This window comes from Gracilinanus agilis, chromosome 1, assembly GCF_016433145.1.
Source record: "Gracilinanus agilis isolate LMUSP501 chromosome 1, AgileGrace, whole genome shotgun sequence".
Lineage (NCBI taxonomy): Eukaryota > Metazoa > Chordata > Mammalia > Didelphimorphia > Didelphidae > Gracilinanus > Gracilinanus agilis.
The window spans coordinates 724946939-724970169 of NC_058130.1; the positions used below are offsets into that span (position 1 = coordinate 724946939).

Here is a 23231-nt window from a genome sequence, read left to right on the forward strand (position 1 = left end):
AATTTCTATAAGAACTTATAAGGAGAAGGAACCATTTATTCTGCATGGAATGATGAAGTACCTGGGCTATTATTGGGCAAGAGATAAGCCAGTCAGGGTCAGAGGAAGAAGAAACAAATGGTAAGAACTGGTAATTCCCTGTGGAAAGTTAATAAGGCAGATTTTTTTGTCCATTTGATAATAATAGAGGTGATCTATGTCTTTCTGAAACGTGTATCCAGGACTTGATAAAGAATCTCCCAAGATTCCTTAAACCAGATAATTTCTACCTACTTGTGCATCACATTGGCTCAAATGATACTGCTAGCAGGACTCAAGATTATAGAGTGTTGGGGGGGGAGGGGCAGAAGATCTTAGAGGTCATGGATGGTATTTTCATAATTTCTGCCATTTTTTCATCACTTCAAATAGTTTTTGAGAATTTAATTTAAATTTTTGGTAGGTGGCAAACTCTTGGCCTGGTACTAACTGTTCCTAACAGTAAGAGCTACAAAGAATGCTGTGGCCTGGATTCTTACAAATCTAATCAAAAGTGCTTTAAACTAAAAATGGAAGGAAGGGAAGGGGAAAATATTGCTTCGTAAACTAGATACCACAGAGAAAACTAAAATGTAGAATGAGAAGCAGAGATAGCTCAATGTTCACAGGAGACAAAATCCAAGAAAGGAATAAAATTCATGAACTCAGAAATGCACAGAGTCCTAATGAGTCATTGATGGGATGGATGGAAGAATGGATGAATGAATGAATTTTTTAAAGCATTTATTATATGTTTGCCAGGTATCAAGCACTGTATTAAATACTGGGCACACAAATAAAATAAATTTAAAAAGTAAGACAGTCTCTACCCTTAAGGAAATTACATTCTCATAGAGAAAGAAAACATATGTAGGAGGATTGTGGGAGAGGTATTTTGGTCTGGGAAGTCATAGAGATGGTGAGTAGAGCCCTAGGAAGGTATTGATTTAATTACTGTATCTAGAGCAAGGGGTAGAAAGTGTATATGTTGGGGAGGTGGGACTGAGGGTGGATTATGAGCCATCATATCCCCAGAAGATGGCCAAGTGACAGCATTTAGTTCTGGAACGGGTTAAATGTAATCCACTAATCTGGAGCGCTCTGGACCCTCATCTCCCCAAATAGAAACCTTTTTTTTTTTTTAAACGCTTACCTTCTTTCTTAGAATTAATACTAAGTATCAATTCCAAGGCAGAAGAGCAGTTGGGATTAAAGTGACTTGCCCTGGATCACACCAGTGTCTGAGGTCCAATTTGAACCCAGGACTTCCTGTCTCTAGGTCAGGCTCTATCTGCTGCCTCTGTAGAAGCTTTTAAAAGTCTAAGAAGCATTAATGGTAGGAAGATATCTGGGTAAGAGCATTGTTGAGCCTGGGATTGGCTAAATATGAGGTCCTATAATTGTGAACCCCATGCCAGGAATATGGCTCCAGAAAGGGATAACTTATTCAAAATAAAGGTTAGGAGGGGTAGTTAAGCAGTAAACACACGTATTAAACACCAACTGTGTGTCAGTTACTGAGCCTTAGCACTGAGGATACAGAAAAATCCCCTGATCCCAAGGAGTTCACATTCTGATGAGAGAGATAATATTCAAAACAACTATTAACCAATAAGATATCTACAAGATATGTTGGAGATAATCTTAAGGGAGAAGACACTAGCATTAAGGAGAACAAAGAAAAAAGCTGCTTGCAGAAGGTAGGACTTTAGTTGAGGCTTTAAGCCAGGTGGCAGAAGTGAGGAGAAAGAATATTCTAAGCAGGAGGAAATGCCCAAAGTCAGGAGATAAAGGGTCTTGTGCAAGATGCATCGGGAAAGTCAGTATCACTGGATTTTAGAGTATGTGAAGGGAAGTAAAATGTTAAGAAGACTGCTGAGATAGGGAGGGACCAGTTTAAGAAAGGTTTCAAAAATCATTTTGGTTGCTGTGTGGAAGATGGACTAGAGTGGGGGAAATTTGAGGCAGAGAGCCTGATCACCAGCCTGTGGCAGTATTCCAGGAGTGAGGAATGAGGGCCTGTACTAGGGGGATATTAATGACTGGGAGAGGAGATGTATATGCAAAGTGTTACAAAGATAGAAGTGACAGGACTTGACAACAAATTCATTATTGGCAGGGGAGGGAGGCGAGTCAGAGGGAAGAATGAAGAATAGCACTTAGATTGCCAACCTGGGTGACTGGAGCCCGGTAGTACCTTCAACAATAATAGAGAATTTTGGAAGCTCTTAGGAGAAAAAATGAAGAGTTCCGTTTTAGACATGTTGAATTTTGGAGATCTGCGAGACATCCATTTTGAGCTATGGAAGAGTTACGTTTTCAGAAGCTATATTTGTATGAATTTTTTATAAGAATGGATAAGCATATAGCTATAGATATAATTTTTATGAAAATACACACATAGAGAAACAACATGGTTTAACAGAAAGATTGTTGACTTCAGAATCAGAAAAAGCTAAATCCTGAAGAATGTCACTTTCAGTGACTCAGGCAGCTGACTCTGTGACTATTAGGCACAAGTTTACTTTTTTTCATGTTTTTACTTATTTTTTATTTTATTGTCATGCAAAACACACTTCCATATTGGTCATTGTTGTAAGAGCACACTCATATATAACCAAAACCCCCAAATAAAACCATAAATATACTGCTATGAAAGACAACTCCAACAGTTCTTTCTCTGGAGGTAGATGGCATTCCCCATCATAAGTCTTTCAGGATTGTCCCATATCATTACATTGCTGAGAGTAACCAAGTTTTCACAAATAATCTTCAGATGATATTGCTGTTACTATGTACAATGTTCTCTCAATTTTGCTTATTTCACTCTGCATCAATTCCTGCAGCTATTTCTAGCTTTTTCTAAATCATCTTGCTTCTCATTTCTTATCAATTTATTTTGAATAGAACAAATTTCTTATATAGAACTCCAGAAATCCAAAGTTCAGTTTGATACACATACATAGACTCTCCATGACATCCTTGATACAGGCATAGGAAGGGGCAGGCCTTTGCAAGCATTGTTCCCTAATAGACCACATCTTTGCCATCATTCAGTTGACTTAAAGATATAGAGCAGGGGTTGGCAACGTATGGCTCTCGAGCCACATCTGGCTCTTTCTGCAGGAGCCATAAAGTCAATTTTTTTTTCAGGCGCTGTTACAGGAGCCACACTGTGAGCACTGTACGGCTCTCATGAAATTACATTTAAAAAAATGTGCCGTTTATGGCTCTCACGGCCAAAAAGGTTGCCGACCCCTGATGTAGAGCATATAAGATCTCATTGTAGTTATACGTTAATCTTATAGCACCATAAGATCTTTGAAAGCAGGGATTCTTTTCAGGTTTTCTTTTGTGTCCCCACAAGTTAGCATAGCATCTGGCACATAGAAATAAAATGAATTATTGAATCAGTGAATGAAAAGGCATTTATTAAGCACTTACTATGTGCCTACAAATACAGAGAAGGAAACTAAGATAGCTCTTGCTCTCAAGAAGCTTACGTTCTAAGAAGAAAACTGCACACACAAGGTAGTGATGATCAGAGAGGAGCACTTTGTTTCCAAAGTTAAAGGGACCGTGATAAATGTTTTTTGATTTCTTTAAAAAAGCACTTAGTTTGGTAGAGCACAGTGCTGTCTTAAAGGCTTTCCTCCAACAAGGTATTTTTTATTTGTAAAAGTTACACAAGATCCCTTTAGTCACTAAGTGTTTACCAAGCTCCTGCTACATGCTAAAAATTTGTATGAGAAGACAAATCACCCCCCATCCCTAACAAGTTTACATTCTTTTGAGACAAAGTAACCAGTACACAGATCAGTAAATACAAAATACTTAACAGGTGAATTAAAAGTTCCTTCTGTCAGAGAGTACTCTAACAAATGGGGGGAGGGGAGATTTTTGGCACTTGAACTAGACTTAAAACCAGGAATCCCAGAAGGTTATGATGAGAAGAGTATGGATTGGATTCCATTTGCTGAAGAAACAACCCATATAAAGGCATAAAGATAGGAGATGGAATGTCAGATCTACCAAATAAACAGGCTAATTTGATTGTAATGCAGAGTACCAGAAGGAGATTAAGGTGTGATGATCCTAGAAAGATAGCCAAGAGCCAGATTATCAAGAGTTCTCAGTAACTAGAAGATGAGTTTGTATTTTGTCTGAGGCGAGTTGAAGTCTCTGAAGCCTCTTGAGTTTAAGAGTGACATGGGCCTGTATTTAGAAATATCTCTCTGACATCCGTGTGAAGGATAATCTAGAGAGGAAAAGGTCTAGAGGCAAGGAAACCAACAAGGAAACTCTTGCAATAGTGTAGACAAAAGATGATGAGGGCAAGAACTGAGGTTGTGGCCTTATGAGTTGAGAGGAAAGGAGGGATCTGAGAGATACGGAGGTAAAATTGATAGGAATTACCAACTAACTGTATTTGGGTCTGATGAGAAAAAGGGAAAAGTTTACTAGGATTTGGAACCTGAGTGACTAAAAAGTTTAGTGGTGCTTTCAACAGAAATAGGGAAGTCTGAAAGGGGGGAGGGTGTGGAAGTGTAATAGGTTCTGCTTTTGACATTGCAACTTTGAAATATCTAATCAATAACTAATCCAGTTGGAAATGTCTGATAGGTAATTGTTGAATGACATATGGGAGCTTAGAAGAGACACCAAAGCTGGATATTTAGGCCTGAGAATTATCTATGTAGAGACTATAGTTGAATCCATGGGTGCCAGTAAGATTATCAAGAGAGCATAAAAAGAAAAAGAGGGAAGTCCCAGGACAGAGCTTCACCCATACATGGGAGCAGGTCATGGAGAATAACAGATGAAAAGATACTGAGAAGGAATCAGTAGACAGGAATGAAGGGAGGTGTTTTCCATTGATGTCAAATGCTAGAGAGATCAAAATGGATGAGAACTAAGAGAAAAGACTATCTGCTTCAGCTGTTAAATAGCCCATTAACCAACCACCCTAGAATACAATTTGAAATTAAGCTTTTTTAAAAGTACATATTGGGGCAGCTACTTAGCTCAGTGGATTGAGAGTCAGGTCTAGAGACAGAAAGTCCTGGGTTCAGATGTGTCCTCAAGATACTTCCTAGCTGTGTGACCTTGGGCAAGTCCCTTAACCCCCTATCCCTAGTCCTTATTCTTCTGCCTTGGAACCATATATAGTATTGATTCCCAGATGGAAGGTAAGGAGTTTTGTTTTTGTTTTTTTGTTTTTAAGCATATAAAATGTCCTTATATCTTTTGACCCAGAGAACCTACTACTAGTCATACCCAAGGAGGTCAAAGTCAGAAATGTTCTATGTTTGTTGAACTATACAAAGCAACAATTTTTCTCTAGGAAGGAACTGTGGGTACCCACTAATTAGAGAATATCTAATCAACTTTTAGTACATGAATTATAGAATATTACTATATCATAAAAATGACAAATAAGAGTGATTCAGAGAAGTATGGGAAGATTTAACCTGTACTAATAGCCAGTGAAGTGAGCAGATCCAGGAAAACAATATACATGGTGGCTATAAGAAAGAACAATAGATAAAACTGAACACTGTAATTATAATGACAAGGTTTGACCTTGGAAAAGAGTTGAGGAAATATACTACCACTCTTTTCAAAGGTAGGGAGCTATGAGTGTGGAATATTGAATATAGTATTAGATATAATGTAATACTAGTTGATTTTTCTGAACTGCCTCCCCTTTTTTTCCTTTTATAATCTTTATTATAAGAGATAGATAGCTTTGGGGGGCACAGTTTAAGGAGACATATATTTGGAAACAAATGTGATGGAGAAGTAAAAGGCAAACAGTTTTTTAAAAAGAAAGTTTAAAAATCATTTTTAGCAGTTTGTTTAGCAATGAAACTGGAAGACAGGTTGCAAGAGGAATGTGTGGGAATTGAGAAAGCAGAGGCAACAAATGTGGACATTTTCCCCCTAGGAATTTTTCTGTGAGAGGGAGACATATAAAATAGTAGCTTGACGGTAAAAACAAATCAACGTTTTATTTCATTTTTTAAAGATAGTTTGCTTGAGCATATTTGTTGGCAGCTAAGAAGGATTTAGAAAATCTTATTCAGTAACCCTCTTATCACTCAGTATACATCTAAAAATACATATAGATGTAGATATCTCTCCAAGATGTTTATAGGTATTTCCATGAAAGACATTTAATACAGAGTTCAATTCAAGTAGGAATTTCTTGTATATGACAAAGACCACTAGATGCTCCTATTTGTGCTTGACATTGTGATGATTGCATCAAGTCCCAGACATTACAGAACCTCTTTATTGAGCTCCATAATCACTCAAGAATTTTACCAAACTATCCACACAGGGAAAATCAGATGGATTAAAAGTGTTTATTGTCCAGACTGTAATATTTAGTTAAATAGTCAGATAGTGCAAATAAATGATCATTTGGGACCAGAATTATAGGAAGAGAGAGAACTTGGCTTTGAAAATCGCAAAGTTCCTTTAGTGATTCCAGATTATACCCTGAATCAAACACAACTTTTATAGTTCTTCTTCCTATAATTTATAACTTTGAATCATGACATATTAGAATCTCCAAAGAACTAAAATTGGGGATTACTCAAAGGACAGAAGCATGTGATGAGCTTGAGCAGGTTGCAACATATTAACAACAAGGAATTATAGACAGGAAACCATGTAAAAGATGTCTCAAAGAAATATGTGAAAGGAATGAGGATAAGCTTGACACATGGCAGAACTGACAGATTAGTGAACAGCCTACATATTCCATTGAGATCCTTGAAGTATCAGAAGAACTCAAAAAAAGACCCCCTAGATGTGACAAAGTTGGGAGCCTAATGCATTGCTGGTGGAGTTGTTATTTGATCTGGCCATTCTGGAGGGCAATTTGGAATCATGCCAAAAGAGCCTTAAAAGAATACATGCCCTTTGATCCAGCAATACTACCACTGGGCTTATATCCCAAAGAGATAAAAAAAAATCTGGGCAAGGATCTGTTTGTACAAAAATATTTATAAATGCACTTTTCATGGTAGCAAAAAATTGGAAAATGAAGGGATATCCCTCAATTGGGGAATGGCTGAACAAATTATAGTATATATCAGCGATGGAATATTATTGTGCTATGAGGAATGATAAGTTGATGGATTTCTATAAAAACTGGAAAGACCTACATGATCTGATGCAGAATGAAATAAGCAGAACCAGGAGATCATTATACACAGAAACTGTAACATTGTGGGACGATCAAAGGTAATTGATTTCATTCCTAATAACAATGCAATGATCCAGGACAATTCTGTGAACTTATGAGAAAGAATGCTATCCACATCTAGAAAAAGAACTGTGGGAGTAGAAATCCAGAAGAAAACTTATGATTTATCACTCGTTTATTTGGGTATGTGATTTGGAGTTTTGATTTTAAAGGATTTCTCTTTTACAAAAATGAATAATATGGAAATGGGTTTGAATGATAATATATGTATGTATAACCCAGCAGAATTGCTTGTCAACTCCAAGAAGGGGATGAAAGGATGAGGGGAGAGAAAACATGAATCATGGAATCTTTCATAAAATGAAAATTTTAATAGGAAAAAAAAAGGCCCCCTAGGACATTGGGTGAGCCACCTGTAATGAAATTCTGAAAGAACATTGACAAGAGACATACACTATGGATGGACATCATGAATGGGTTGCAGTCTTCATCACTGGAGGGAGTGTGCACATCAGTGAGGGTATAGATCCATTTGAATACTCCACACACATTGACCAACATATAGTAAATGTGAATTAAATGTTTGCTGATTGATGAGTTTATTCAGGTAAGGAAATTGAGGGTCCAGAGGTAAGAAGACATTTAGATAGAGTTGTGATGAGAGGAAGAGGCAAGAAATAGAAGCAATAACATTTGATTATACTATAGAATACTTGGATAGAAAGAGGAAATGGATGAGTTTGGGAAACATAAAATAAGCCTAGCATGGAGACATGATAGTAACTGATAGAGAACTTTCAGTTAAAGGAGTACAATCTCTGCCAAAACTACAGTGGCTAAAAATTTCTTGATGTGCTTTAATGATAATTTCATCATCCTTCAAAGGGTATGAGGAGGCAGTACCAAGATGGCAGAGTGGTAGGAAGCAATATGGCTGAGCTCCCTTCCACAAAACTCCTCCAAACAGATCTATAAAATAGAACTAAATCCTGCTGGAGGAATTCAGAAAAAGTCACAAGGATTTGTTTGTCCAGCCCAACTCAGCATAAGGAGACAGAGAGAAAGGTCTTCAGATATTGGGTAGCATGTCAGGTGCAATCTTGCATTCCAGCACCCAGGGAGAGCTATGGACCAGGGCAAAAGAAGATCCAAGACCTTTAGCAGGGCATTATGAGGAAGGCAATGTACCAAGAAAAGAGCAAGTCCAGAAGCAGAGCAGCAGTTTAGCTCAGACACCAAGTACAAAGCAAAGTCAAGAAGTAGACTGGAAGAATGAGCAATCAAAAGAGAATTCCCTTTGCCCCACAGAGAACCATTACAGTATCAGGGGCACTCAAGATAAATCTAGAAGGTAATTGACTCCAAACATGCACAAGCAAAGAAAGCCTCAAAGAAAAACACAGCTTGGGCAAAATATTCAACTAGAATTCCTAGAAGTGATGGAGCAAGACTTTTAAACTTTTTTTAATAAATGAAATGAGAATGCTGTGGGAGGTTTTTCTAAAAGAAATGAGTGTCACGGAAGAAAGAATTGGAAAGGGAATTAACAGCTTAGCAGAAGAGATACAGAGGGCAAGGTAGGTGGTACAGTGGATAGAGGATCAGGCCTACACTCAGGAAGACTTAAGTTCAAATGTGGCCTCAGATACTAGCTGTATGATCCTGGGCAAGTCACTTAATCTCTTGTCTGCTCTCAATTTCCTTATCTGTAAAAAATGAGATCATAATAGCACCTGCCTGCCAGGGTCATTGTGAGGATAATATAAGTGCTTTGCAAATCTTGTTACTGTTCTTCATTTTTGAAGACTGATGACATCATAGAGCAATGTCTTGACTTGTTGGGAAATTGGATTTAAGTGAAATGGAGTTGCACAAAGCCCTTGTCCTTACTCTCTCTTCCAAAATCATCAAAGTCTAGTGGCATGACAATGATTTGCAAACTTTGAAGTGCTACCTAATTAACTATTAATTAATACTGTTATTATTAGTAGGGGCAGATATTTTAAAAGCACATACAGATTATAGAAGCAAAGATACAAGATGGATAATATAAAATTATGGTAAAGTCTTTTAAATAGCATGGAATGCCTAAAGCTTAAAGTAAGTTATCGTTAGTGAGAAAAGTGAAAACAATACTATGGCTAATTTTTTTTTCTTAGCTACCTTCAGGGAGAAGGGATCAATTAAGGAATAAAACAACCTTCAGAGTGGATAGGATGATGGATGACCAATGAGGGAAGAGAGGACAACGCCTATTTTGCTTATATTTTCTCTGCCAAAGAGAATAATGTTTGGATTGAAAAAGAGAGAACAAAATTGAAGATACTTTAAGAAAGCACCTAGCTGCTCTTGATGAATTTTTTAGCAGGCTCTGATGAATTAGATGCTATCATACTTAATTGTCATATGTGACCAAGCCATTGTCAGTGAGCTTTAAAAGATCCTGAGAAATTGAACAGGGCCCACAGTGTTGGAGGGGAACAGATATCCTAGTTTCAAAAAGAAGAGAATAAAGGCTGAAAACTCCACCAAAGTAATCTTGACTTTGTTGCCTGGTAAACTGAAAAGTATTATTAAAGGGACCATTAGTGTATATCTAGAAAAGTAACAGAAAATCAAAAATAGTCAACAGGACCCCATCAGGCACAGGGCATAGCAGATTAACTTTGAGACTTGGGGTTCATGGGCTAGTAGTACAGAATATTTCTTGCTCTTATTGTGGACAGGAAAGGAACTGGCTTGATAACAGTACAATTGGATGGATTCAGAAGTGATTGGGTGGTTGGGTCCAAAAAGAATCATTAATGATTCCAAGCTTGGAAGAAGATCTCTAGAGCAGTGATGGACAAACTACAGCCCAAGGGCCAGAAGTGGCCCCCTGAATGTTCTATCAGGCTGAGGGACATTATTCCTAATCTGACAAATACAATGAGTAGGATACAATACAATGAAACTTTGAAAGAGTTGCCTTAGAAGCAGAATGACAGATGAGCATTTCCTTTCCTTTGGCCCCCTCTTTAAAAAGGGGGTATTGTAATAATTAGATTAAGTCTACACTGCCCATCTTTAGATTTAATCACCAAAGGTAAGAACACCTCTGATTCTGGGAGGTTCGTAACCCACATGTGCTAGAGTAAGGGACGAATCAGAATCAACTGGCCTACCCCCCCCCAGGTGGTCTATGAGAATTGTCTATTGTGATTGGACATGCAAATTAGGAGGGAGGAACAGGAAGTGACGCATAAGTGACCCCTTTAAAAGGAGAAGGTCCTCAGTCAGCTGAGGTCTTCAGTAGAAGACAGCATCTGGTGAGGACCTCTTCTAGTTCATGGAGGAGTGTTGGAATGCTGAGACTCTTGTGGGACCTCTGACTGCTTCTTTGAATTGTTACGTGGGCAAGTTAGGCTGACTCTCTCTCTTCCCTTGGCATTTCTGGAGGCTCTACCCTCAGGAAGGCCTCTCTTGTCTCTCTAATTGTAAAAGGCCTTGTGGCTAGAAGCCTTGTTTAATTACTTCTTTGCCCCTCTGCTGGGCCTCTAAATTCTTACCTGGTCTGGGCCAGAGTTTCTCTCTCTCAATTTCCCTACCTTCAACCTTTCTAATTGTAAATAAACTTCCACAAAAGTCAATTTTGACTTGAGATTATTCTTAATTGAGGATTGATAATAGTTCAATCCTCTGGCGACCATCTTTTAATATACTAAACCCATAAAACCCTTTTTTCCCCCCTTACACTAGGTGGCTTGGTGGATTGAAAGTCAGGCCTGGAGAAAGGAAGGTTCAAATCTGGCCTGATACACTTCCTAGCTGTATGACCCTGGGCAAGTCACTTAACCCCCATTCCCCCTAATCCTTACTGTTCTTTTGCCTTGGAACAGTTTGGGTTCTATGATGAAAAGTTAGGGTTTTTTAAAAAATCATCTTAGAATCAGAGTACAGTATTGATTTAGAGTTGAATGCACTTCTTAGAAGTCCTTAATGGTAGGAATTGTTTCATTCTTTGTATTGGAATCTCTAGCTGCTAGCATAGTGCCTTACCGAACTTATGCAAGTCAATCTCCTTTTACATACAAGAGATCTGTAGTGCATGGAAAGGTGATATAGGTGCCCAAGGTTACATTACCTATCTGTATTAGTAGCAAAGCTGAGTTTTGAACCCATTTCCCTGGACTTCAAAGTGTCTTCAGCCACTTTTTCCCCTACCACATAGCCTCTCAAGTTTAACCAAAAAAGTTTTTCAAGTTTGCATAAACATAAAATATATGTTATAACAAACTTTAATGGCATGTTCTAAATGTCTAAGTATAAGCAACAAAGAAGGCAAAAACAACCCACTGGCTGAAATCACAAGAGATCAGTGAAATATTAGAAGTAACCATAGTCTTCTATGTGACTTGATTTATAACTTATTTCCCCTTCTGGGGACCCAAGTTTCCTATTCATTAAAATGAGGGATTTAAACTAGACGATGTCTAAGGTCCCTTTCAGGACAAAGATATAATTTATGACATTTTCCTTTAAGGTGAAATAAACTCTGCAAGAATTAATTATGAATATCAAACTAAGAGGTATCACTCTAATTTAGCATTTTGTTGGATCAATGTCAATTTTATAGGCATTTGGGGAGCATTTTGCTTTTTTTCTAATCAGCTTGTCATTATTATTATTGCTTAAACCCCTTGGATTTCTTCCTACCATCACTCCATTCCATAACATCCATGCTATTCAAAACTCTTTAGCTTAAGCATATTTGTGTTTTGATCCTTCTTTTTTTTCCTTCAATTTTGATGTGGACCTCTCTTGGAACTCCAGCAATGAATATTAATTGTCCCACTCCATATAAGCACTAAACACATTTCCCACTTTGAAATATAGAAATATAAACCGGATATTTTTAGAATGGCTTTTGAAAAGTTGCTCTGTGCTGAGACTGCATACCAGACATGTGAGATCATTAGAGCTTTGGGGCAGGTTAAAGCCATACACATCTCCTACAAGAATAATTGCTAAATAAAACATCTTAGTATCTAGAAGTCAGAAAAACCTGTGTTTTCTTCTCAATAGCTGCTTATCTGTAAATTTACCATTTTCTGTGTAGTTTAGGTTTTTTGTTATTTTTTGTGTTGGTTAAGTAGTCGAGGCCATCATTTATTAGGTGTTTACTATGTGCCAGTCATAATACTAACTGCTTTTTAAAAAAAGAAAAGAAAAATTTCTGTCCTCAACAAGCTCACAATCTAATGGAGGGGACAACATGGAAATAACTATGTCCAAACAAGAGATATAGAGAATAAATTGAAGATTATCTAAGGGAAGGCACTGAGATTAAGTAGGAATGAGAAAGACTTCTTGTAGAAGGAGAGATTTTAGTTGAGACTTGAAAGGAGCCAGGGAAAGTAAGAGGGGGAGAGAAAGAACATGAGAATTCCAAGCATGGGAAATAGCAAATTAAAATACTTGGAGTGCAAGGAACAGCCAGAGGTCAGTATCTTGGAATTGAGAGAGTATAGTCAGGGGCAGCTGGGTAGCTCAGTGGTTTGAGAGCCAAGCCTAGAGATGGGAGGTTCTGGGTTCAAATCTGGCCTCGGACACTTCCTACCTGTGTGACCCTGGGCGAGTCACTTAACCCCCATTGCCTAGTCCTTAACCACTCTTCTGCCTTGGAACTGTAAGAGTTTAAATTTAGGTTTTTATGTTAATATGAAAGTTATAAAGTAATATTGTGGTCACTGATTTAAAATACTATCCCTTAAGTCAAAATGACTGTAGCAGCTTTATTTTACAACAACTAGGTAGGAAAGAACGAAAGTGGGAAGTATAAGAAAGAGACAGAAAGTCCTGCCTAGCTACAAATACCCTAAGTTTAATCCTAATGCCTCCAGACCACAAATGCAAATCCAAAAGCAAATTTCACCAGAATCCAAAATCCTAATTAGGAAGCTGAAATCTGAAGAGCCAGGAGACACTGAAGAATCCGCCAAGAACCTTCAGTGCACAAGAGACTAAGACCACCAAGAATCACACCAGAACTCACACTAAAGGGAGTGTCCCACTGAAGCACCAATGAGCAGAGAGGGTCTCCTCACTGAAGAACCAAGGAAGGAATCATTCCACTCACCACAGAGTTTATAAATGGAAGTGGTGGAGGGGGATTAACATGAATCAGATCTTTGTTTTAAGAGAATCTCTGACGACTGAGTGCAGGATGGACCAGAGTAAAGAGACAATTATTAGTGAAACTAATTCATTAATAAGCTGAGCTTTTTGAAGCATAAAATGAAATTTCTGTTTGAACAAAATATATCAGTCTTCTTTATTTCGTTGGGAAGAATTACTGAACTGTAGTGGAAAGAGCAGTAAACCCGAATTTAGAGTACTTTGGGTTTAGTTTCTCTACCTTTGATATATTCTTTGTCTTTATGGTCACTCTAGCATTAATAACCTTGAATTAAGTGTCTACTCTGTGCAAGGAATTCTAGTAGGCTCTGGGGATAAAAAAAAAGTAAAGGATAATAGATTATCTCCCCTCAAAGAGCCTACGTTCTACTAGAGAGCAGGGGTAGAGGAGTATTTACAAAAGTAAGTTTGGGGAGTGTTGATCCCAAGGGCTGTTCTTCCCTACTTCTCTGTGTCTCCATCTGTAAAATAAGGGAGTTGGATGAAATGGTTTCTAATCCTGTCTTTATGCATCAGTGGTGTCTCTCCAGAATAAAGTTTAGCAGCAACAGTCTCTTCGGTTTACATGGATAGCGTGCCCTTATAGAGACCTTATTTGTATCTCTTGCTTCTGTAGCAACATATTATTATTAATGTTAATAATTAACATTATTGAGGTAGTAATTTCACATAACTACATTTATTGATGGTTGAGACAGATGAGACCTGTCCATGAATTGCCAGTTGATGGGGATTTGAGGTACATGAATTCTTCCAAAGATTCAGAAATATGTTAACTTGAGGGTCTTGTCAAGTTGTCCAAAATTAATAGCTGGTTGTTACATTAGATAATTCATCTTGATAAACTATAAGATTGTAAATTTGGGAAAAATTTATAAAAATTGTAAAGAGAATTATTAGAATATTATGTCATATGTGCACGCTTTGATGTACCCCCAAATTGTCCTGGGTCATTGTCCCATTTATGTGACTCTTTGTTATGTTGTTCTTGTCTGTACAATATATAAACATCTTCATTGCTTGCCTCTCCTTCCTCCATGAGGAATTTGTTCTGCCATTGATGACTGTCTCCTTAACAATATGAAATTTCTTTGAAGAGAGTGACCCCTGGTACAAATTCTGGTCAATCATAGGGACGTCCTACTAGGAAGGAGAAGAGGGAGGAAAGGGAAACAAATAAACATTTATATAGTGCCTACTATGTGCCAAGTACTAATAAGTACTTTACAAATATGATCTCATTTGATCTTCACAGCCACCCTGGTAGGTAGGTGCTATTGTTATTCACATTTTACAGGTGAGGAAACTGAGGCATACCTAGGTTAAATTATTTGCCCAAGGCCATGCACCTAGTGTTTTGAGAGTAGATTTGAACTTGTGTCTTTCCTGACTCCTGGCCCAGCACTCTATACACTGCATTGCCAGCTGCCTCCTTAAGTATCTCCTTTGATTTTTTCCCCCACCCAAGGCTTGGAGTCAGGTAGACCAGAATTCAGATCCAGCCCCAGGTCTGGGCAAATCATTTAACCTAGGTCTACCTCAGTTTCCTTAGCTATAAAATAAGGATAATGTTATAATAGCAGCTATCTCCTGTGGTGGTTGTGAGGATAAAATGTAGTAATATTTGTGAAGTGCTTAGCATGCCTGGCATATTATGGGAACTGAATACTTGTTTCCTTCCCCCTTCCCTCCACAAAAAAAGGTAGAGTCATTCTTCTACCAGCCTTTTATTTTATACCATTTTGAGGCTCATGTGCTTCTTTGGGATCTGTTGGGATTTTGTCCAATGAGCCACCTAGCTGCCCCATATGGTACTTGAAGGTTTGCAAAGCCCTAGATATTGCATCTTATCCTCACAGATTTCTGAGGTTAGTGCTACAGGTTATTATCATGATTTTACAGAGGAAGAAACAAGAGCTGTGAAAAGTAAGTGACTTCTCCATAGTCACACAACTTGTGTGAATCTGAGCCAGGTTTCAAGCCCAGACCTTCCTGAGCCCTGCCCTCCATTGCAGTCTTCTATGCATCATTGGAGTAAGAAAAATCCAGAGCAATACTTTTGCATTTGCTTGAAAAACAGACCATCACATCTTAGAGAGGGAAGAGGTTCTTCATCTTTTTTTTGTGTCATGGTTGCCTTCTCAGAATAAAGTTTTAAAATACATAAAACAAAAGACGAAAAATTATAAACCAAACCAATTCTACTTTTTAAAATGTTTTTTTAAAAAGTTTAGGGACTTAAGTTAACCCCTATTAAAAAGACTAGAATAATTGAAATTAAGATACATTATTTCAATTCATTTAAAGATCCCAAGAATATCAGAAAAAAATCAAATCTGAGCGAGGTCTTCAAGGTCATCCACATCAGCATTTAAAGGTGAGAAAAGTAAAACTCAAAATGGGGAATAGCCTTAATGGAGAGAGTCATTGGGGGCCAGCAGAGTGAGAAGAGCTTGGAACCAGAAGCCCTAAGAGCTCTTGTGCTAAGACTGGCATTCAGCTCTTCTCTGAGCCTTGTTTTTTTGTTTATTTTTTTTTTTCTATTATAAAGTGGGGTGGTTGGGCGGAGAACCTTGGGTATTGAGAAATAAGGCTGTAGCTTTCTCTCCAAGAGTTAACTCCAATTCATGAAGCAGGCTTTGTATATAAGATGACTCCAACATTACAGTCATCACTTCCTCAAAACAGAAAGGAACCTACTAAAGAAAACAGTGAAAATAGGAAGAGGAGAGGGAATACAATTCCCACAAGGAAAATTGTATAAGAAAAATCAAGGATCACATTGCAGGTTTCCCATCCTACACTTAGTATTAAAACCATGTGCCTAGCTCAAACTAGATTTTTGGAGTCAGAAGACCTGAGTTTAAATAGCTACCTCTCTGATTCAGGACATATCATCTCTTTGAGCTTCAACTTCTTTGTCTTATAAATAAGGAGAATCTGGGGGCATCTAGGTGGCTCAGTGGATTGAGAGACAGGCTCAGAGACAGAGGTCTTGGGTTCAAATTTGGCCTCAGATGCTTTCTCACTATGTGACCCTGGGCAAGTCACTTAACCCCCATCGCCTACCCCTTACCTCTCTTCTGCCTTGAAACTGATATTCAGTATCAATTCTAAGACATAAGGAAGAGTTTTTTTTTTTAAAAAAAAAGAAGAGGAAGAAGTGTTTTGCAAGGATTTCACATGACAAATACCAGAAGAATCTGTCTAGGTATTCTCCCTCCATTGCATACTCCACCCCCACCCTCAATAAATACTTTCCCTAGGGCAGGGGCTCTTAACCTGGAGTCTGTGAGCTAGGGTTTTTTTAAGTAGGTTAATAAATTTGTTTCAGTATAACTGTTTCATTTTTGCAATCTTGTGATTTTATTGTATGTGTTTAAAAACCTTATTCTGAGAAGGGGTCTATAGGCTTTATCAAAAAGGTTAAGATCTCCTGCCTTAAGCAGAGACTTAAAGAAGGCAAATTCAGTATTGAATTGGGCTCTTTATTGTGAACGGAAAATAAATATTTTTTCTTCTCACTTTTTTACTTGTACACACTGCCTTTTGGCAGAAAAGCTGAGTCCCTTAATACCTTTCCAAAAGGCAAAAAATATTGGGCAAACTGGGGTTATGTTGACAGCTTTAAGAAAGATCCAGGAATACCTACCACGCAGAAACTATTTCAGTGTAGTCCATAAGATGTAAAATTATATTCTATAACTCTTCCTTCATTTTTACTTTCAGCTCTAACATGGTTGACTCTCATAATTTAAATTAAAAGCCAGTTTCATACGGAGGTTCATTTTATTTCTGTCTACTTGGATATTGCTTAGACTGTGGTTTTAAGTGTTCTTGTGCAGACATAGCACTTATTTTTGGAACAGGAAGTTGATCCGTCTTGTGACCCTGATAAAAGTCACTTCATGATGACTGAAGAAGACTTCCTATTATGAAGATGCTTCTAGACAGTGATCTGCTCTCTGATGCTTCCTGCTTTGCCTTCAGGGGAAGCTTCTCTGCACAATGTAGTCATTCTTGTTGACCTAGTTAGGTATTCTAGAACATTTGGGAAGTTGTCACATTTTATCCCCTCAGCCTCTCTCGCAGCTCCTCTGTTTCCTTTTACATTTAAAAAAACAAAATAAATATAGACAAACCCCATTTAGTATAACAACTAATATCATTTTACTATACTTTGGTAATTTATCAGTAAGGCATTTAAGCAGTGTTCGAAAACCCTAAAATGGTTTGACCTTTGGCCTTGAGCAAAACAGCTCTGCTGAAAGCTGCCTCTTGAGCCTTGTGGTGCCCTAACTTCCATTCTTCCATTTGACTTACAAATATGTTTCCAAATGATATTATCCATATCACAGCCTTTAATTATAAGTCAACCCCAAGACAGCCTTGGTCCTTTTTTTTTTTTTTTTTAATACTCTATTTGGTGGCCATATCAGCTATTCTGAGTTCCATACTTTATTCTGATAACTCCTACCTCTACAGAGTCTCTAGTCTCTAGCCTGAGTTCCAAACCCCCATCGCCAACAGCCTTTTAGATATTTCAAACTGAATGTCCTATAAAATTTTCAAATTGAGCATATCCAAGACAGAACTTCTCTTCATTCTCTCCCCCCCGAGCTTCCCAGGTTCGCAACCTCAACATTATCCTCAATTCTGTACTCTCTCCTTACCCCATATATTGGATTTGTTCCCAAATCCTACCATTTCCACTTTCTTCATCTGATTCTTTACTCACACAGGCTCCAGACCTTATTCCAGACCTGTATCACCTATTGTTGGACTATTACAGTGATCTCCCAATTGGTCTCCTTGCCTCAAGTTTCTCCCCATTCCACTCCATCCTCCACACAACTGTTAATTTTCCTAAAGCACAGGCCTGACCATATCAGTCCCTTACTCAGTAAACTTCAGCTGCTGCCTATTGACTCTTAAGTTCAAATAAATGTCTCTCTTTTCATTTCTAAAGCCCTTCATAATCTAGTTTCACATTATCTTTGTAATCCTTTCCACATTCTACTGTCTATCCATGCTGTGGTCCTCTCTGTTCCTCAAACACAAACTGCCATCTCCTAACTCCATGCCTTTGTACTGAGTTGTCTCCCATTCATGACATACCCTCCTCTGCTTTATTTAATCTCCCAATTCCTTCACAACAGCTCTTCTACACAAAGCCTTTCCTGAGTACCCACACATACTTTAGTGCTTTCTGTATCTTCTATCTAGGATAATTCTGAGGAACTTATGAAAAAGAATGCTATCTACCTCCAGAAAAAGAATGTTGGAATAGAAATGCAGATGAAAATATATGATTTATCACTTATTAATTTGGGTATGTGTTTTGGGTTTTGGGTTCTGTAAGATTATTCACATAAAAATGAACAATATGGAAGTATGTTTGGCATGATAAGACATGTGTAATCCAGATTGAATTGCCTATCAGCTCTGGGAAGGGGGAAGGAAGAAGGGAAGGAAACAATATATGTCATAAGTTTAGAAAACTTATGTGGAAATTTGTTACTAAAAAATAGAAAATAAATAAATGAAAATAAGGATTGTTTCATTTCTTGTCATTATTTCCTCTGGTGCCTAGCACAGAACTAGTAAATGTTGATTGATAGTTCACAATAATATGATTATTCCTATTGTCATTAGGGCCTCTTAAAATCTGTCGTGAGAGACATTATAAAGAATTCTAGTAGGCATTAGAATGCTGTTCTTTATTTTACACAATTCTTGTTTAGTCATGACCAGAGTCTTGAATTCTAGTCCCAATTCTATGACTTAATTGAGCATTGTGACCTTAGATACATCATTTAATCTTTCTAAGACTGAGTTTCCTTGTTTGAAAAATTATAGAGCTTTGATGTTTTTGAATGGCAATATTCCACAAGATTATATTTTCATTATGTATTTCACAAATATGCTTTAAGTCTCAAGTTTCACATGATGAATAATATGTCTTTAAACATGTAATATTTGGATTTCACTATCTGAACACTTCCCCTTATTTTTATTGTAGGCATTTGGAAATGCCAAAACAGCCCACAACAACAATTCAAGCCGTTTTGGGAAATTTATTCAAGTCAACTATTTGGAGAATGGCATTGTCCGTGGGTATGTATAATAATTTATTTAATCTCAATTTAACAAACATTTTTAAATGCCTACTCTCTGCAAGAGACTTGTATATGAACTAGGTATTAGATATATGGAAAGGAGCATGAAAACTGCTTATTATATTCCACCTAAAAGATAGTACTTCACAGGAGGAGGCATTGAGGGAGAGAGTAGAAAGGAATTAAGTATTTTAGGTGTGGAGATGAAGAAGGAGAATACATTCCATGGATTGTAAATGTGCCATGTATGATTACATGAGTGTTGGGCAGAAGATGCCAGCATGAGTCAGGAAATTGGAGCTAGGAAGTCTAGTTTTGCTGAAAAGTAGTTGTGTATGAGGGAAAGTGATAAAAAATATATCTGAGAAGGTGGTTTAGGACCCAGGTCCTAATTAGACTTTTTTTTTTTAAAACTCTTACCTTCTGTCTTAGAATTAATACAAGTATCAGTTCCATTCCAAGGCAAAAGAGCAATAAGGGATAAACAATTAGAGTTAAGTGACTTGCCCAGAGTTACACACTTGGAAAATACTTATAGCTAGATTTGAACCCAGGACCTCGTCTCATGCTACCTAGCTGCCCTCACCAAATAGACCTTGAATTCCTAGTTTAGACAAGAATTTATGAGGGCTTGAACTAGAACATAAGCAAAATCACTGGGAAGGAGAGAGTAGATAGAAGAGATTCTAGGGACTTGGAAATTGAGTGTATGTGGGAGGTAAGAGGAAAGTAAAGTTATGAATCTGGGTGGCTTAGGTTATGAAGATGATTGGCAAAAAAAAAACAGGAGAATTTAGAGGAGAATAAATGGTTTGAAGAAAGTTCCATTAAAATTTTAGAATTTGAAAGCACACATACATAGCAAATGCATAACAGGAAGTATACATAGCTTACTTGAGCTAACGGATGGAGAACATAACGAACCATGCTAGCTTTTTGGATTGATTTTCTCTGATCAGTGGATGATGTTTCAAGGAAGAATTGCTTGACAGGAATTCACTCTGAAATGTTAAACCAGATGACTGGGTGAAATAAGTCAAAAGCTCTTATCACAAACTGGATCTCACCATTACTCAGAAATGTTCCATTTGTCTCATTAAAAACTTAGTTAATTCCTGTTTGTTCATAACCTTCTCTCATTCCATTTCTCCCCATGCTTCATATCTCCTGAAAGAGACCTCTAGTCTTTTCAGACTTCTCAGGGTTTCATCAGGCCATGATACCTGCCTGCCTTTTCTCCCTCTCCCTCTGTATCATTTATTTCATCTCTCAACTGAAACAGCCTTCTCCAGAGTTAACAATGATCTCTTTTATTGCCAAATTTGATATCTTTTCTGATACTTCTTGATGTCTCCCTGATACATTTGGTACTGTTAAAAACCCTCTTTATGGATACTCTGTTCCCTCCAAGATTTTGTGACACTATTCTCTCCTGATTCTTCTACCTGTTTTTACAACTCCTTAATCTGCTTTTCTGGTTCATCATCTAGATCAGTGATTCCCAAAGTGGGCGCCACTGCCCCCTGGTGGGTGCTGCAGCAATCCAGGGGGATGGTGATGGCTACAGGTGCATTTGAGGGTGGTGAATAACTGTAAGGGGCAGTGATAGTATGTGACAGGGGGCGCCAAGTAATATTTTTTCTGGAAAGGGGGCGGTAGGCCAAAAAAGTTTGGGAATCACTGATCTAGATCATGCCCCCTAATTGAAGGTGTTCCCCAAGGCTTTATCCCAGGCTCCCTAATCTTCTCTCTCTACACTAACTCTGACTTCATCACTTCCCCAAGGAGTTATGTCATCTCTTTGCCAGTGACTTTCCAGATCTATATGTTCATCTCCAGTCTTTTCTATATCACATTCTGCCTGTTGGACACTAAACTAGATGTCTGACATCATAGACATCTGAGATCGTCTCAATGCATCCAAAACAGAACTTAGCTTTCTACCAAACCCACTTCTCTTCCAAACTTCTCTATCTCTCTATTTCTGTCATGCATCATTCTTCTTCCAGTCTCCTAAGATGGAAACCTTGACTCTTCACTCACTCTCCCCAAAATCCATTCAGTTACCAAATCTTGCCAGTTCTACTTCTATAACGCCTCTTACATCCAGCCCTTCTCTCAACTCACACAGCCATCACCTCCTTCATCCCCTCTCCCCAGAGATTGGTCTCTTTGCCTTGAGTTTCTTCCCACTTCATTCCTCATTGCTGCAGAACTGATTTTCCTTAAGGACCATGTGACACCTCTATTCAACTCTTGTGGCTTCCTATTGACCCTAGGGTAAAATATAAACTCCTCTGTTTATCTTTTAAGGCCATTTACCTCAAGCTATCTCTCCAGCCTCACTAGGCATTATTCATTCTCTTACCCTTTGATCAAGCCACATTGGCCTCTACAAATAAGTTTATAGAAAAGAGTTTCAGTTAAGGTAAAAAATGAAGGTAACCAGTATCTTTAAAACCTGCTAGGCTAGGTGACCTTAAAAGAAACAAAAGAATTTGAAAGGGTTGACTTAGGAAGAAAAGGATCTTGAAATGAGATTTGTGAGGAGGATCAAAGTCCATGCAAGTCTTTTCATCTTGAGCAGTTTACTATGTTCTACCAAAAAGGAAAACGGGGATCAGAAAGGAGGAGAGCCCTCACCAGCTACTACTGCAGTGCTATGGAGTGCCTACTACAGCCACAGGGAGATCTGGAGAGCAGGATATGAGTATGGGGAAGATGGGAAGTTTTCTTACCTATGTGCTGTACTCCTACTTTATTCTACCCTTGAAGGACTGACACCCTGTTATCACAGGGAAGAGGGGACGGCAGCGTAGCCATAGAAAGCCAGTTACTTAAGGGCTAAAGGGGTTAAGAGTTGGAGTGGGTACTGAAGACAAGCTTTGTTATAACTTATAGTAGGGAGAACAAGGATGCCAGTCATCTCATCCTCTAATTGAATACCTTTTGGGTCATGCCATGGCCCAAGGGAGTGCCACCTCCCACTTTGGAGTTTCAGAGTCTTCTAGCCTGTCAGATTATTTGGATCATTACTGCCCTCCATTGTAAGGTACAGCTTCCCATTACCTGCACATTTAGTAAACATACTATCTATGCCTTATCCAAATCATTGATAAAAGTGCTAAGTAGCACAGATCCCAGGGGCATTCCACATTTCAGGCTGAAATCTAACCAGTAATGACCACTCTTTAAATCAGGCCATTCAACCAGTTCCAAATCCATCTAATTTTACTGTCATCTAGCCTACATCTTACTGCTTCTCATAAGAGTAGCATGAGAGATTTTGTGAAAGGTGCTATTAAAATGTAGTGAAACTCTGCAGCTTTCTCTTAATGTACTAGTTTAGTAATATTGTTTTTTTTTAAAGGCAAATAAGTTTGTTGAATATGGCCTATTCTTTTAATAAACTAATATGCTTATCAATGCCTTTTATTTTTATATTACTGTCATTTCTATATCTCCCCTGATCCCTGAACTGAACTGTCCATTGTAACAAAGAAAGATTGAATCCGTGGCTGTGTATGATAATGGATGCAACATTCTGCTCTTCAAAGGAGATTTATTTCATTATCTGTTCCCAGGGGCCATTATTGGCATTGTTGTTGTTGTTGTTGTTTTAAACTCTTCATTTCAGCTTTTTCCAGAGATCTTTATTTAAATTGTTGTAGTAATTGTATGATAGCTTTTCTGGTTCTGCT

The 23231-nt window shown here is 37.9% G+C and overlaps 1 protein-coding gene across 1 annotated transcript in view; it reads left to right on the top strand.

Annotated features, from left to right (window-relative positions):
* Positions 1 to 23231, top strand: part of MYO9B (myosin IXB) — a 110308-nt gene that overhangs the window by 16137 nt on the left and 70940 nt on the right. Inside the window, exon 2 of the mRNA XM_044671653.1 lies at positions 19434 to 19528. Within this exon, the coding sequence (XP_044527588.1) occupies positions 19434 to 19528 (95 nt within the window). The remainder of the gene's footprint in view (positions 1 to 19433; positions 19529 to 23231) is intronic.